Source organism: Centroberyx affinis, unplaced genomic scaffold, assembly GCF_046629955.1.
Source record: "Centroberyx affinis isolate AG114_WGS23_722 - 3 ecotype Tasmania unplaced genomic scaffold, CSIRO-AGI_Caff_v1 ptg001839l_1, whole genome shotgun sequence".
In the NCBI taxonomy this organism is placed as follows: domain Eukaryota; kingdom Metazoa; phylum Chordata; class Actinopteri; order Beryciformes; family Berycidae; genus Centroberyx; species Centroberyx affinis.
The window spans coordinates 359170-374539 of record NW_027280218.1 but is presented as its reverse complement, the minus strand read 5'-3'; the positions used below and the strand labels follow the sequence as shown (position 1 = coordinate 374539).

At 44.8% G+C, this 15370-nt stretch overlaps 2 protein-coding genes across 3 annotated transcripts; one reads left to right on the top strand and one right to left on the bottom strand.

The window, feature by feature from the left end:
- Positions 1-238: 238 nt before the first annotated feature.
- tecra (trans-2,3-enoyl-CoA reductase a) lies at positions 239-5240 on the top strand. The gene is made up of 11 exons (XM_071529795.1): positions 239-406; positions 1225-1276; positions 1417-1461; positions 1611-1714; positions 2823-2938; positions 3181-3286; positions 3441-3513; positions 3600-3643; positions 3759-3816; positions 3938-4026; positions 4601-5240. The coding sequence occupies exons 1-11, from the start codon at positions 239-241 to the stop codon at positions 4772-4774; spliced, it is 1029 nt and encodes a 342-aa protein (XP_071385896.1). The 3' UTR covers positions 4775-5240.
- Positions 5241-7027: 1787 nt separating this feature from the next.
- samd1a (sterile alpha motif domain containing 1a) lies at positions 7028-15178 on the bottom strand. Of its 2 annotated transcripts, none has more exons than XM_071529808.1 (7): positions 14806-15178; positions 11728-12064; positions 11038-11180; positions 10837-10900; positions 7947-8031; positions 7500-7614; positions 7028-7285 (listed from the first exon to the last, which is right to left on the bottom strand). In XM_071529808.1, the coding sequence occupies exons 1-7, from the start codon at positions 15166-15168 to the stop codon at positions 7139-7141; spliced, it is 1254 nt and encodes a 417-aa protein (XP_071385909.1). In that variant the 5' UTR covers positions 15169-15178; the 3' UTR covers positions 7028-7138. The 2 variants fall into 2 exon arrangements, with proteins under 2 accessions (XP_071385909.1, XP_071385910.1); XM_071529809.1 differs by having other exon boundaries at positions 10837-10897.
- Positions 15179-15370: the final 192 nt, after the last annotated feature.

Below are 15370 nucleotides of genomic sequence, written 5' to 3'. Positions count from 1 at the left end.
TCACAGATTTTTCCCATTCTTCATCTGGAAGTGAAAGGCTATTTGCAGAGTCCAGATTGTGTGGGGGGAAGAAGTCAAGGAGGACGTAGCAGGGCTGGGCTGACAGAGTTGTGTTGAGGGTGAGTTGGGGAGCTGCTGCTCATACCAGTGGAGGACAGGAGATAACCAGGGTGTCCGGGCACATCGTAGCTTTTCTGACCTTCTGGCAGGCCGTTGAGGTTCGGGATCAAACAGGGTTATGGATGCACTGGCATTAGAGGCGAAGACTGCAAATGGTGCTGAAGCCGAGAAGAAGTCTGCACCTAGGCCAAGACCCAAACCTCCCAAAAAGGCCAAAAGGATAGTTTACTTTGAGGTGGAGATCTTGGACTCAAAGACTAAGGAGAAACTCCTGCTGCTGGACAAGGTGAGTGTCAGGGAGGATGAGGGTTTCTAAATGCAATCACACTTTATTCTGAACATAATGATTTCATAAGAGAGAGATAATGTGCACCATAACTGCTGATGCGGTCTGATTCCAGATACTTGAGTAATATAGTAACAGACACAATGAGTGCACAGTGACATGTAGTTAGCATGACTACAGCTCATGTGCTCAATTGCTGCAGTTTATTACCTCTCAGTGCGTTCCTTGTAAAGTTTTAGGATTTAAAAATCTTAAATCTGCTCTAAAAATAGCCCAAGCACCGTCAGTGATTATACTGTGCAATGAAGTCAGAGGAAACATATTTGTTTTAGCTCCAGTCATCACTTTGAGCAGACGGGTAATTTTACAGTTAATCATCTACTTTACAGAAGGCACGGTCAAGAGCGGCCATTATCAGCTGGGTTTGCGCTGAGGTCAGGTTGCTGTTAGGAGGTGAAAATTCCCCCTTCATCTGACAGGAATGCTCTGCTCCGGCTACAGTACATGCCTGTATTACTCTGGGCCAATAGGCGGGCCGGCACACGTGTTTAGTGGCTCGTGTGAATGTGCAGAGTTGAGTGAAAAACATCAGGGATCACAGCTCAAAATGGAAATATGCAAGTCTAACAAATTCCTAAAGAAATGGAAATTGCTATGGTGAAAAGCGATGCCGATGACTTCTATTTTAGTGTCTTTTATTGCTCAGTGTAAAATGTCAATATGGCAGTCTCTCCACACTCATGCAACCCATTACAAATGTTGCTGATGATGACACTATCTTGAGTAGATCTTATTACTGTATTTGTCTGTGGATGCAGGTGGAGCCAACTGCCACTATTTTGGATATTAAGGCTTTGTTTCACAAATCAAGTGAGTAGTATTTGCACCTGACATTTAGACAAAACAGCACTTTTCTCTTTGGTTTGTTTTACTTAAAAAAACCCAAAACAATCATCATAATAATAATCTCTACAGCATGCCAACAGTAAAGCCCCTTTCTATTTTGTCAGATCCAAAGTGGTATCCAGCCAGACAGTCCTTGCGTTTGGATCCGAGTAAGTCTGTCAGTATAATCTTTTCACAATATATTCTGTATTTACGTGACTCAGTTGAATGAAAGCAGTTGTGATGAAATCTGCAGCAAGGGAGTGGACAGTGTCTGTTGTTATCTTGGCTGATGGCCGCACATTGTCATGTTCCCTAGAGGCCAAGTGTCTTAGGGACGAGGAAGTTCTCCAGATGCTTCCTGTGGGAACCACAGCCAGCTTCTACTTCAGTGACCTGGGGGCCCAGGTCACATGGGGAACTGTGAGTACACCTGAGCAGACACAGGCACACACACACACACACACACACACACACACACACACACACACACGCATACAGGAGTGTGAGTAGAGAGCAGGTCTGGCAGCTTGTGAGTAGTATTACTTGGTGAACAAGCTTGTCTATACACGCATACGCATGCACAGAGACACACACAACACAGTATTAAGATTCTGGCATTTTAAATAACAGGCACACTCCCTCACCCACTTAATCACTGGTGGTCTTGCATATAAATACCTCCCCCAGTGACAGATAGAGGCACACATTCGTTTCCCTCTCGCCTCCTGCAGCCCCTGTCCCTCTGTCCTAGGACACATAATCTCAGGGCCCCATTTCTCCCACAGGTGTTTATCCCTCTGACCTCTCGCCCGCCTTTCACTGGCAGCGCTCTCGCCCACCCAGCCTCTCAATTCTCTGTCCTTACCCACCCTAATGCGAGCCCCAGAGCCCCGCCAGGCTGTAGACTGATACCGCTGTGGGCCGAGCGGCATAGCAGAGATCAACAGTAGCCATGCTGAGCCAGGACTCAGCAGAGGTGCTGATTCAGAGATCCATTTCATCACAGGCCCACTGACAGCTGTGCCGCCCCGCTTGATCATATAATTTGTGGCAAGCCGGTATTACATGCTCTCTCATTTGCTCTCCTGGCACTTGTTGAATGCTGAATGGCTTTTGGCAGAGATAAGGAGAAGTATATGGACTGACTTTGCTTTAAGTCAGGAAAGCCAGAACCAAACTGGAGTGTTTCCTTCATCCCTTTTAAGGGCGATTTGAGTTTCTTCCCTCTGGCAGAAGGTTTAGACCGCCAAAGGGCAAGTCTAACATGGCCAGGAACTCTTTTATTTCCCGTGCCACTGTGGTTAATGTATTTAATATCGGAGGAGTCCATTGTTAGTGCTGTTTATTTTAATGCTGTTCCATGGATGGATGAAGATGCTCTTAATTTATGACTCATATCTATTGTGCTGTTTTTTTATGTACTTTTGTGTATTTATATGAATATATTTTTATGCTTGTTCCTATGCGTCTGCCTGCAAGTTGAGTGGAACTGAATTGAATTGCTCGCTCTTCCTTTGGTCACTTTCAGGTGTTCCTGACCGAGTGTGCTGGTCCACTGCTCATCTACTTAATGTTCTACTTCCGCCTGCCATTCATCTACGCTCCAAAATATGACTTCACCAGCAGCAAACACTGGGTGGTACAGTGAGTGTCAGCTAACATATGTTTTCAGGCATCTGTTGTGATGTTGTTGCGGCGTAGTTGCACACAATCCCAGGCTTTGCACAGATGCCCTATAAATGCAGCAAACAGTTGTGAGGCATATTGCTATGTTGACACTGAGTCAGAGCCAAGTGTAATGGACTGCCGCGGGGCAATGTATTAATCAAAGCTAAATATGTAAGTATGACGGGCCGTGTTGCAATATTATGTGTCTCCTGCTGCAGCCTGGCCTGCATGTGCCACTCCTTCCACTACGTCAAGAGGATCCTGGAGACGCTGTTTGTCCACCGTATCTCCCATGGGACCATGCCTCTCAGAAACATATTTAAGGTGAATACTTTGCATACTTTGGCCTTTGAGTGTGATGTATTATATGGTGCAGTGATAAAATAATGTGTTCTCATTCTCAGAACACGTAACCAAATCTGTGTGGAACTCTATATATGGACAGTTTGACTTAATATAGTCCCAACTTCTATTCCAGAACTGCGGCTATTACTGGTGCTTTGCAGCCTGGATGGCTTACTACATTAACCACCCTCTCTACACCCCACCCTGTAAGTGCTGACCAATGCAATGCTCAGTTCAACTCATCAGTCTAAGCCGACGTTCAAAGTCAACTTAATCCTTTTTATTGTGACAGATTATGGGCAGCAGCAGGTGAAAGCAGCACTTTACGTTTTCTTGGTAAGTTGGGGGTGGGTTGAATTTGTGTACTTCTCAGTGAAGGAGAGCAATTTCCATAGATCTGTGAGCAGAGATTTATGTTGACAGTGATCTTTGAATATCTATGTCCCCACAGTTCTGTCAACTAGGGAATTTTTCCATCCATGTTGCACTTCGCAACCTCAAACCTCCAGGTGAGCTTTGTGTCACAATGCACTCAATGTTTCATTTGTCTTATTGCGGGGTCATTATGAAAAAAAAAGCTGACAATTCAAGGAAATACAATGTTTCATTTCTGTTTATCCATCATCTCAGGCTCAAAAATCAAGAAGATTCCTTATCCAACAAAGAATCCATTCACATGGATTTTTGCCTTGGTCTCTTGTCCAAATTATACATATGAGGTGAGCAGATACATTAATACACTGATAATACTAATACACTAATAATACAGTGATGCAAAAGAGCATAATACTTTGTATTCCTATAAAACAATTCATAGATGATGCACAAAAGTTTCCCTTATTGCTGAAGTCTCTCAGAATAAACGCACACTGAAATATTAGATGTAGCTTAAGAAGTTTTTCTATCACTTCCGTCATCTGAATTTGGAATGTCATAGTTTTCACAATCAGCCAGATATGAGAATATACATATCATTCTGGAGACTCTGTCCCTTTGCAGTTTGGTTACCATTTGTGTTTTGCAGTGAGTAAAAATAAAACTTTGATAGAAGTTTCAAAAAGCTGATAGAACGTTCCACTGCAGTGACCAGTATGCATGAAAGACAAAAATATTCAACACTGACTCTTATCACAGTGTGCAACCCAGTAGCCATAACTTTCTCCTTGCAGTTTAAGATACAGTATTGCTGCCATCTACTGGTTATGTTCTACAGTACATGTTGAATGCCACAAATTACTGTGTGTGTGTGTGTGTGTGTGTGTGTGTGTGTGTGTGTAAACTTGTTGTCCACAGGTGGGCTCCTGGATCGGCTTCACAGTGATGACCCAGTGTGTGCCCGTGGCTTTCTTCACCATCGTGGCCTTCATCCAGATGACTATATGGGCCAAAGGCAAGCACCGCAGCTACCTGAAGGAGTTCAGAGACTACCCCACCCTGCGCTCCTCCATACTGCCCTTCATCTTGTAGACCCGGGAGGAGACGAGACCAGTTACGACACACACCATCCCCCTCCTCACTGATCAACTGAGTAAGGGGCCCTCCTTCAGCCTGGATGTCCGAGCGTGTGTCCTGGAGTTACAGTGCACACGGATGGGGGTCATGAGGACTCCATGTGACACATATTTATTTGTCACTCCATAACAAGGATCAACAAGGATTGCCATCTCAACAACAGTTACTCTGATCGTTGGACTGTTAGAGCTAGGCTAACCCTTTAGAGTTAAATGCAGCAAAGTCTTAATTTAATGATAAGTGCCGTGATGTTGAAGAGCAAGAGGATGAAGAAAATGTATTTTGCTACCTTGGTGACTTGTGAACTTTTTGATGGAGAATGCCATTCAAGTTTAAGAATTCACATGTTATTTCCATAGCTTCAGGCAGCCCAATCAGTGAACATAAACAACCTCCTCACAAAGCTGGGAACCAGAGAACCAAGACACTAATCTGCAATGTCAAACCAGTGTACAGCCTGGAGCTGACAATCAATGGGATACTGACTTTGTGGCCTCATGCAGTGTTTGTCTGAGCTTTTACATCCAAGTGTCCTTTATACTGAGGTAATGCTATTAGTTCTGAATTAGAAAACGTACACTGATTCCAATAAAATTATCCTGTCAACTCTCATAGTCATGTTTTCCATCCTGAGTGAGACAGTCTTTTCTCTTGTTTCTGTCTACGGGAGACAGAACTGAATGCTGGCTATCCCAGATCAAGCTCATCTCTGGCATAGGAATAACACATTTGAAACATGCAACACATTCAAAAGTTTATTCACTACTATTCCCCTTTCATTGAATTTCATTGCATTTCTCAGAATGCTACATCAACAGATATCTGTGAGATTACATGAGGAACTGGGGTTTTATTGGAAAAAAAATACTCCTGCAACTGTGTAGATAAACTTGTATCTGTAGTGGCTGTTTGTTCACAATATTTGATTGAGACAGAAGGCAGCCATCACTAGTTGTCGCACCCTCACAAGGTGATGGTTTGGTTTCAGACGCTGACCCATTGAAATATTTATTGTTTTCAGGCTAACTATAGATGCGAGGGTAATAAATATCACAGAACAAGTGACTGAAAAGAGAGACAAGAGCTTTATTTGTGACTCTGGTAGCAGTGTCAACATAACAAAATTGTGAAAAGAGATACATTGGAGATGTAGAGTACATTATATGGAATGTTACACTTAGAATGGCTGGCTTAGATCACAACACAAACACAAACAGACACTGGACAATTTATTGATGGATGACAACACAAACTATTGCATTTGATCAAGATGTCGGCTCTGGAAAAGGGCACTGAGCTGCTGTATTGAGTTTAAAACAATATATTCAGTAATACAATAACAATTTCCCCAGGTTATTACTTTATTTTGCTTATGTATGCAGGTGGATTCCATTAGGCTGCATATTTTCTGGTCACATCCATCTGCAATTGTGCCTCAAAATGCAAACATATTAAGTTGGAACTCAGTCATTACTAAATAAGGAAAAAAAAGAACAAAAACAACATTGTAATATATTGCCTTGCCAGCAGGTAGTAGTATATCATATTGGTTATATCTCAATGTCTCAAAGACATCGATGATACAATTCAACATCAGCAGCTATTGGTGGCATGATGAGAAAGTCAGGAATCAGGCTCTGTTGACTTCTGATGCATGAGATGGACTGACTTACCCAACACGTTTTTGATGAGATTCAATTCACCTTATCGTACAAGAAGGAAAACAGACGCGCTCTTTGTTTACCTGTATGACTTTAGAAACACTGTTTCTGCACAAAGAGAAGGTGCCAGTACCGTATACAGGGAGAAATTTAACTCTCAGAGCCATAGCGAGCCCGGCAACTTTTGTTGCGGGCCAACGACTGCGATGGCGTTGCAGCCACAGCGCTATGCAGTCATCTCTGTGGGTCCATTAGTCCGTAGGTGGTCCACTTGGTGCAAGGCTGAGTCCCCTTCACTGGCTGCACCAATCCTCCCTTTCCCCTTGCAGGAATGTCAACCCTCCTCCACTTTAAAACAAACCCCGAACATAGAAGTCTATTCCCTTGTCAATGCAATCGTACGGCCAAATGGGTGAAATGAAAACCATTCCTCAAAGACCACAATGAGAGGTAGGATGACTGTCTTTTAGTCATTGGTCATTCTCACAGCCAAAGTGATTTCCGCTGTGGCCTCCCCCCCCCCCCCCCCCCGACACACCTCCTTCGTTATGTGTGGAGATGGTTGGCAGGGTGCTGATCCGAGAGGGCGCTGCGTGCACGTTGGGTCGGTGCAGCAGCGTCTGCTTTTTCATGTGAGTGCCAGTGGGGAGTCGCCGCCTCAGAGGTCTTCGTCTTCCAAGAAGTGGGTCCTCTGCAGCACCTTCACATGGCGCTCGTAGATTTTGAGGGCGGGGCCGAGTCGGATAGACAAACCGGTCAACACGTCACTGCGCTGCATTAGGAGAAGGGACTTCCCGTCAATTTCCTGTTAGGGGGCAGGAAAAGAATGTCAATGGATTAGTGTGCCAGGTAATAAACTGTTTATGTTCAGTAATAAATTGATATAGGATTTTTTTGTACCGTGCAACAGGTACATTTTAACTGCCTCTCTTTCAGACAGCAGTGGGTGATCGGGACATGAGCTTGGTTTTCAGTGTGTAGATAGCGCCCTCTGTGGCAGCTTGTGGTAGTGCACTGACCTGCGTTCGAAACGCCACAGCCTGCTCCGGGAAGCCTGCAGCAGAGAAGTAACTGGCCACGTCTGCCACACTCCACTGCAACAAGTTCTGGCTCATCTTCTCCTTCTTCACAGAGCTGGAGGATGAACACATAAAAAAAAGAGTCAGAAACTATGGTCAGAGAATAAGTTTTCTTCAGCAAGTTATGTCTCCCTTTGTTGTTGATCTCTTCAAGCTTTTTTAGGCAACTTCTTGTCCAGGTGCGACTGTGATTGTTCAAAACTGTCTGTGTGCCTTAGAAATATGTAGCGAAACTATTTACAAGAGCGGATGAAGAAGAGAGGCTGAGAGGTTTCTGTTAATGCAGGAGAGATAGGTGTATCAAACCATTGTGGAGAGGGAGGGGAGTGTGTGAACCTAGGAAAATGATGAAAATCAATGATTTCTTTTTAACAACACGATACTCACACTTCATCGCTTTTACCGCCGTTCAGGAGACTCTCTTCGGCTGTCGTGAAGGAGGCAATATCTATCTTCTTCTTGAATGTAGAACCTGTGACCAAGATGGAAGTTAACATTACATTACATTTTACATTTTGTCACTTAACAGACTTACAAGTACATTTTGTCAACAGTACTCAAACGGACCGTAAATCTCAGTCTTCATCAGCTACTTCATCAGCTACAGCTACTTAACGAATGATTATAAATGACCTGCAGATTTAGGGAAGCAGCGATTTAATGGACCTCATAACTTGCCCTGTGAGAATGCTTGATTATTGGCTGCACGGTGTCCATTAAATTTGTTTAATGTACAGTAAAACTAGAAACTTTTTTGAACACCATTCTAAATTAATGTAATTGGTTTCTTTTAATGTACAAAGTTGAGACATTAAGTAAGGGAAAGACATCAGTATTTGCCTGCCTTATCCACAGGGCGACAACAAAACAGTGCAATAACAGCAGTATTAATACATTCTTGTAAATTTGATATAAAGTTACTTTCCACATCACATGATCAATCACGCATAGTATCTCTTCTCGCATCAAAGCACAATGATGCTACTCATGGCTGTGTCTGCCTTGTGGCCCTGCGTCATCCATATAAATTGAAGCACACCACCTCAGGTATTATACATTAAATGGACAACTGAACAGGAGCTCAGTTCATATGACTCAGCGCAAACAACTAAGGATGGGAGGGGGAAGGTTCGTGTGAGAACTGTGATTCTACCTTTTGCAATTCTGCATCAGTGTGCCCCCCCCCCCAAAAAAACCATCTTCTTACTTAAAACATAATCCTTTTTTCTGTGGTTTTAAATGTGCAACTTTATCCCCTTCAACATTATATGGAATACAGAACAGAATTGTGCTGGAATGGAAGTCTGATATGTTTTTTCCACTGCACTAGTGTGCCGTACTGTGACTGTACTGTCACGGTACAGTATGTTTTTCGATTAGATTTTGTTCACAGTTCAGTACGGTTAGGGTGCTCATACAGCATCCTTACGCATCTGATACCGGCCTGCTTTCAAAGGATGCTGGCAGGATTGTCATCATCATGCAAGTGATGCTTGAGCAACGCACAGGGTCAACGGTCTGTTACACCTGCCATTTTTAAATACCCAGCTGGTGTAAACAAACTAAACAACAAAGAAGAGAAGAGAAGAGAAGAGAAGAGAAGAGAAGAGAAGGAGACAAAACATAAACAAACAATGGAAAACAACAACTAAACACTGAAACAATGGGAAAAGAAATGGGAAAAGCGATAATCACATTATGGGAGAAAGTGTAGAACAATCTTAATTCCTCCAATATTATGTTCGCTAACTGTTGCTGCTATAGCTTGTGTGGCCGGTGTGTTCTCATGCACTATTATTTCAAAAGAAAGACATAATCCCAGGCAAAATACGAAGAAAGACTCCAGTGGGTCCGCCATGTCTACTGTGGATGTTGACACTGGTTTCTATGGTTCTGCTGATGCTATAGTTACACATATGCATTCTGGACAGGGTCCCATATGTTCAAAATTGTAATGGAAAACCAAAGGGTACCGATCCTGTGCCAAACTGTGCCAAACCATATCCAGGCCCAGCACAGGTACAGTACAGTACAGTGTTGTTTACATCCGTCATTCTGTGTTAGCTGCTTGGTTCGATCTATCTCGATAGCACATGACATAAGAATAACAATCTACAATTGGCTACTCCTGCATTAAAAGCAAATGTGTCAACACATTTTGGATTTTCATGAGCTTCAAGGAAAGAAGAAACTTGATAAGAGTCACACAATATGCAAGCTCTGCCACATGAAGGTTAAGTATTTTAGGAATACTCCCATCCCTTGTATGGGAGAGAACCTTTGTCAAAGTCCATACAAAAATCTGGAAATGTTACGTTGCCTTGCTTACCGGTAAACAAATAGAATATATTCTGAATCGTTGACAGCCAACAGAAAATTTGTCATACATGGGATCCACCAAGCAGCACTTATTTAAAAAAAAAAAAGTAAACTTTTAGAAGGCCTCAGTCCACTGCGTCACCGCTGCCAGGAAGGGTGAAGTGCATCGTTGCTTTCTGTTGCCACAGCAACAACCTATTTTAGGCCTATTTACTTCTTGAAATTGTTCAGTCAAAAGCTTTATGGTTTTGTGGGTCTATGTGTATTATGCGGCCATCTAGTGTAAACATAAAAATCACACTTTACTGAACTGAAAATCGTGATGCATTGTAAATTGTAGACCTAGGGATCAAAATTGAATCCAATCAGAAGAACCCTGAAGATTCCCACCTCAACTAAGAGTCTTATTGTGCAAGGGCAGAATGTTATGAGTCAAAGTAGAAAAAAGGCACGCACATCCCGACTAAAGTGCAGGTGCCGGGCAAATAACACAGACCTGCAATTACTTAAGAGTCTGCACACTGCAATGCTCTCTTGTGCAGAATGTATTACCACAACATGGTGACTTTTCCAGCCATCATGCTCTTCATCAGACATGTTAAGAATGTTATGAGCTGCAGCTTTCAGCCCAAACGCTGTCACTGTAATGAGCAACCTGTGTGGAAGGTAGCAGAACAAGCTTGTAAAGCATTCGAAAAATCTGAGCAGCCTTCAAGGCATCCACTAGTTAAAGTTCAAGTAACAGCTAAAAGGGCCTCTGAAACATAAGTTGTCGCCTGTTAATGCCCTTAACATTTGTGTGTTTTATTAGAAGCCATTCCCAATATGAGAGAGCAGTCCAATAATAAATCTGTTCAGGCTAGAATACAATAAGGCCTACATTATGACATTTACACAGCAGCTTTTAAAAATAAAAACGCAAAAAGGCTGAAAGAGGCGAGGAGGAGCTGTAACTCACAGTTGTCAGATGGCAGAGACAGTGTCTGTGGTCTTCCATCAGAAATCTTCCTGGTCTCATCCTGCTGGCCAGACAGAGGGAATGAAAGAAAAGATACATGAAAATGTCTGGTAGGGAGTCGAGTGATGAAGGGTAAAAAAGAAGCCAGAGAGAGAGTGACATGTGGTGTTGTCTGTCACAGGAAGAACATCGGGCAATTACCAGTCTTGCTCCATAGTCTGGGACCAACTGGTCAGAAGAAAGGCCACTATCCTCTGTCCTCCCTCCATCTTCTTTCTTCACACTGGTCTTCACAGCACATGGGCTGCCAGTTACAGATGGCACTGCTGGCTTCATGGCCGCTGCTAATACAGAGTGAACCAACTGTATCACACACCAACATAACCCATACCGTTACACTTCACTTAAAACCTAATCACTCATATTAGGAGTGAGAGTCTTGACTAATTCTAGTGCTAATTCATCTAAAGTTATCGAAATGATTAGTCTAAAAATCGAAAGCCATCAAAAACAGATGCAAGGTGAAGTGAGGGTGCTGAAGTATGTGTAATACATTGTATGCATCACTGGTACAAACAAACTGGTGAATGAGTGAATTTTTAACTGCAGAAGGTGTAATATATGTAAACTGCAAATGTATATGTGCACTGAGGAGCCATGGAAACTTAGTACTTTTCTCCTCCAGCTCACATGAAGCAAAGTATTTCTACTGTCGACCGGTATATCACCCAGCAATTAATCATCTAGTTGGCTCATAGCTCCCATCCCTATTTCATATACTACCCAGTGCAAAAGCTAAGCACAAAACTTACACTTGAAACGACATTAGAGTGCTCCATTTGCCTATATGTCGGGTGTGCATAATAGACAGTGTCTGGCCAGTGTGAATACCTTTGTCTCTCTGCATTCCTGGGTGCTGGCGCTCTGCTGGGCAGACAGCAGCATCATAAGCCCAGTCATTGTGTATTAGGGCCCTGGGGCTGGAGGGGGGCAAGGAGCTGGGCCTCTCACTAGCCTTCTGGGCAGGGACGCAGTCCAGACCTGGGCCGGGGCCGGGCCGAGAGCCAGAGGGAGAGCAGGGGGCAGAGACGGCTCGGTCCGGAGCACACTGCACAGCAGCATCCTCATATGTGCGGCCAGGAGAGGGCCCGTCCTGCCCATCCCGGCTCTCATCTGCCCCCTCTTCCTCTGCATTACTGTCCGTGTCCATAGCCATAGAGCCATCTGCCTGCAAAACAGGAGCAACACAAGATTTCTAACCATTAGATTTGATAGGAGCCTCTCCATCACTGATTACGTGATCGTAATCCCATACACATATATATATATAAAAAACAATCAGAACTAGGCTATTAAGTGGGTGTAGAACTAAGCAGCGCCCTAATCTATGTTTGGATCAACACATGGGTGACAACAAGCCAGGGGGAGGGGAAAAGAAGAAACGCATTTAATTCTGTGGGAGCGAGTCCACCATCGGAAAATCAAGTTCATTATATGACAACAACGCAAATTATTAATAACGAATGCTTATACACTACAATTTCTTCACGCCTGCACTGAGAAACAGATCGGATAGATGCATTTCTGACTGCATGCAACTTGGATAATAAAAGCTTTATTTCGACCGCAAAACCCCTAAGCCTAGCAAGGTTGCAGGGGATTGCTGTCATGTACTAATTGCAGGCTGAGTGTGTCACATGAAACACGCTCATACAGATGTCGCAATTTGACCGCTGTGGTGGTAAATAATTGCCTTTGAATGTCTCGTCCCTCTCCGCGGTACACACGGCGTTCACTCCACAGACAATCTGTGAAACCGTCGACCACAATCGAGTTTCCACACAATGAAACACTGAAATCAAATGCGATCTGCTTGCATGTAACTAGTTTTAAGACAAACACTCAATGCATTCGCTGGGGGGTTTTGTCGATGGTTCCCCGAGTAAAAAACGAGCTTGTGTGCGACTGCGTGTCCAAGACCCAGCCGAGTGCAAGAGCGCAACTAAGCCCGCCCCGCTCCTCTGAAAAAGAGCCGCTTGTAGGCTATGGCATTTCGCCATCGGACTACATATCACATAACTTTCATTGAGATACAGCTACAGAAAGATCCGCGGTATTCATGCCCCCGTGAATTCTACAGCCATAATTCTCATATCGGCTCATAAAAAACTACCGATGTGCTCGGTGCGTCCCTGTCTAGAGGCCTTCTTGAATGTTAATTCTAACACAGGAGCATATAAAGGGCCGAGGGGAGGCGTTTTTTTTTTGTTTTTCTCAAATTTCCTCCCAAAGTGCGCATGGAGTTGAGGAGCCGCGGTAAAGAGCTCGCGCCATTGTCCCTCTGGCCTTTAACGGAGCGCTTCCCCGGGCCGAGCCGCGGCACGCAGATCAATGTAGCGAATTCCTATCCGAGCGAGCCGGCTGCCTCGATGGCCAACCTACTTTGACTTTGCACCGGGTCAACGTTTTCCCAGCGACGGAACAAAAAGACTACTGCGAATGAGTTCATTATCGGACACGTCCTTGTCTCACGCTGCTTCTTTCCCCTTTTCTCATAAAATGTGAACGACGGCCGCCCACAAACACTCAGTCCAAAGTGTTCAAACTGGTTTGGTCATGCACATGCTCATTTTGGTAACGATACACACACGTTTCGGAGAACAAAGTCAATTTGATCCCCGCTTCATCCAAATCGGACAGGCGCATCCGCGTAAGCTAGCGCTGGACAGTTTGCGGTCGTGGTTACTTGTGTTGTCCCGGCTCTTAAGCCTTGTATCCGTGCGCAGTGCTGTAGCCCATACCCCCATATTATCAACAAATATCTGAGGAAAACCTGAGAAGTGATGCCATTGCTGTACGGGCCGGGAAAGGCCAAAACAACAGCAAACACTAAACATTAGCCGCGACCCGGGGCTTGGCAGTGTGTCCGATAATGGACCTAGGGGTTCGACTCGGAATGTTTTATGCACTGCGTCGGTAATAGTCCATCACACGAAAAACAGACGTAGTTTGCATAAACGAACTACAGATACATTCATTATAAGTACTTTGGCACTGTTAAGTAGCGATTTGCTTGCGGTTATACAGAGAAAAAATGATGATGAGCATATCAGAAAGTAGACGGAAGGGGGTGAAATCTCGCCCGGGCAGGCAGAAATAGTGTGTGGTAAAGCCTCTTTTAACGTTAGGTATGTTTTTGATCGGGACGATCGCCCTCGTTTCCCCCAGAAACACCCCCAGCCCAACAACGTCCCACCGTCCCCCCATCGGTCTCGCACATCCGCGGTACTGTTTGGGAGACTTTTTTTTTTTCCTTCACCCACTCCCACCAGTGTCAAGTCGGCCAGAATAAAACATATGATTTCCGGTCACTACTTTCAAAACAAAAGCCTCTATGGCGAGCGCGTGTTCCAATTGCATTTAACGTTCGTATTTTACAAGCAGAATCGCTTTACTTCCTGTTTCACCCCCCCTCTGTCTTGCTGACTTGACGGAGCTCCCCGTCCTCCCCGTCCTCCCCTCCGCTCCCCTCCCCTCCCTTCAACGCCGAGTTTGGGGCTTGAAAAGCGCTTTCGGGCTGCTGATAATGGAGGCTCAGGGTTGTTGCGGACAGACAGGACGGTGCAACTTTTCCCGTGCATCGCTTGTTCATAACCGCCGTCCGTTTAAAGTGGTTTTCAAACGGCACCCCGTAAAACAGTCCACACACTGCACGCGCACCTTCCGTTGGTGGTTTTTCCTCCACCTCGGCAGCGCTCGAGCGAGGTCCAACCGCCGCTCCCCGTCTGCGGCAGTTTTGGGTGCACTTGCAATCACTCCCCTCACCACTCCCCGTGTAGAGACAAAAACGTTGGGGTTTTTTTGCAAACCGCACACAGCCCCGTAGCCCGTGTTTCCCAACTGTTAGTTTTGTATAACGTGATAAACATGTGCGATGGTAAAACATCAGCTTCCTCGCGCTAACGTTACCTCCAAATCCTCCGTCTCCTCGTCTTGGTCAACGGGACCGAGTGCGCTGTCCCCGTTGCTCAAGTCAGAATGACTGGCTTCTTCCACCGCGCTCCTTCTCGCAGTCGTCGCTACATCGTCTTTTTTCCTGCTTCTCCTCTGAACCTTGGCGGCGTTTCGGTACGAAATGGAGCCCTTGTAATTAACTTTCAGCACGGTTTGCTCCTGGATCAGTTTCTCCAGTTCTGCGCAGGTTCGGTCGGGCTCGGACCCGTGTCGTCTCCGGACCATTCGGCAAATCCTCTCCAAGTCCGGCCGGGCTTTCCGCGACCGCAGCGAGTCGATAGTGTCCAAAATCCATTCGCGGTACTTGGATTCAGACATGTTTTTGCTCGGTCGGTTCGTTAGCTTTTTTTTTTTTTTTTTTTTTTTTTTTTACCTTAGTGCGTCAACCTTGTACAGACGGTGTTTTTCGTGAGCTGCGGTCCGAGCCCGGCTGAGAAGCGGAAACCTTGCTGTACGCCTGCCTGCGTTTGCGTGTGCGCTTAAGGTAGACCGCCGGAGATCGAATGAAAAGTTTCACCAC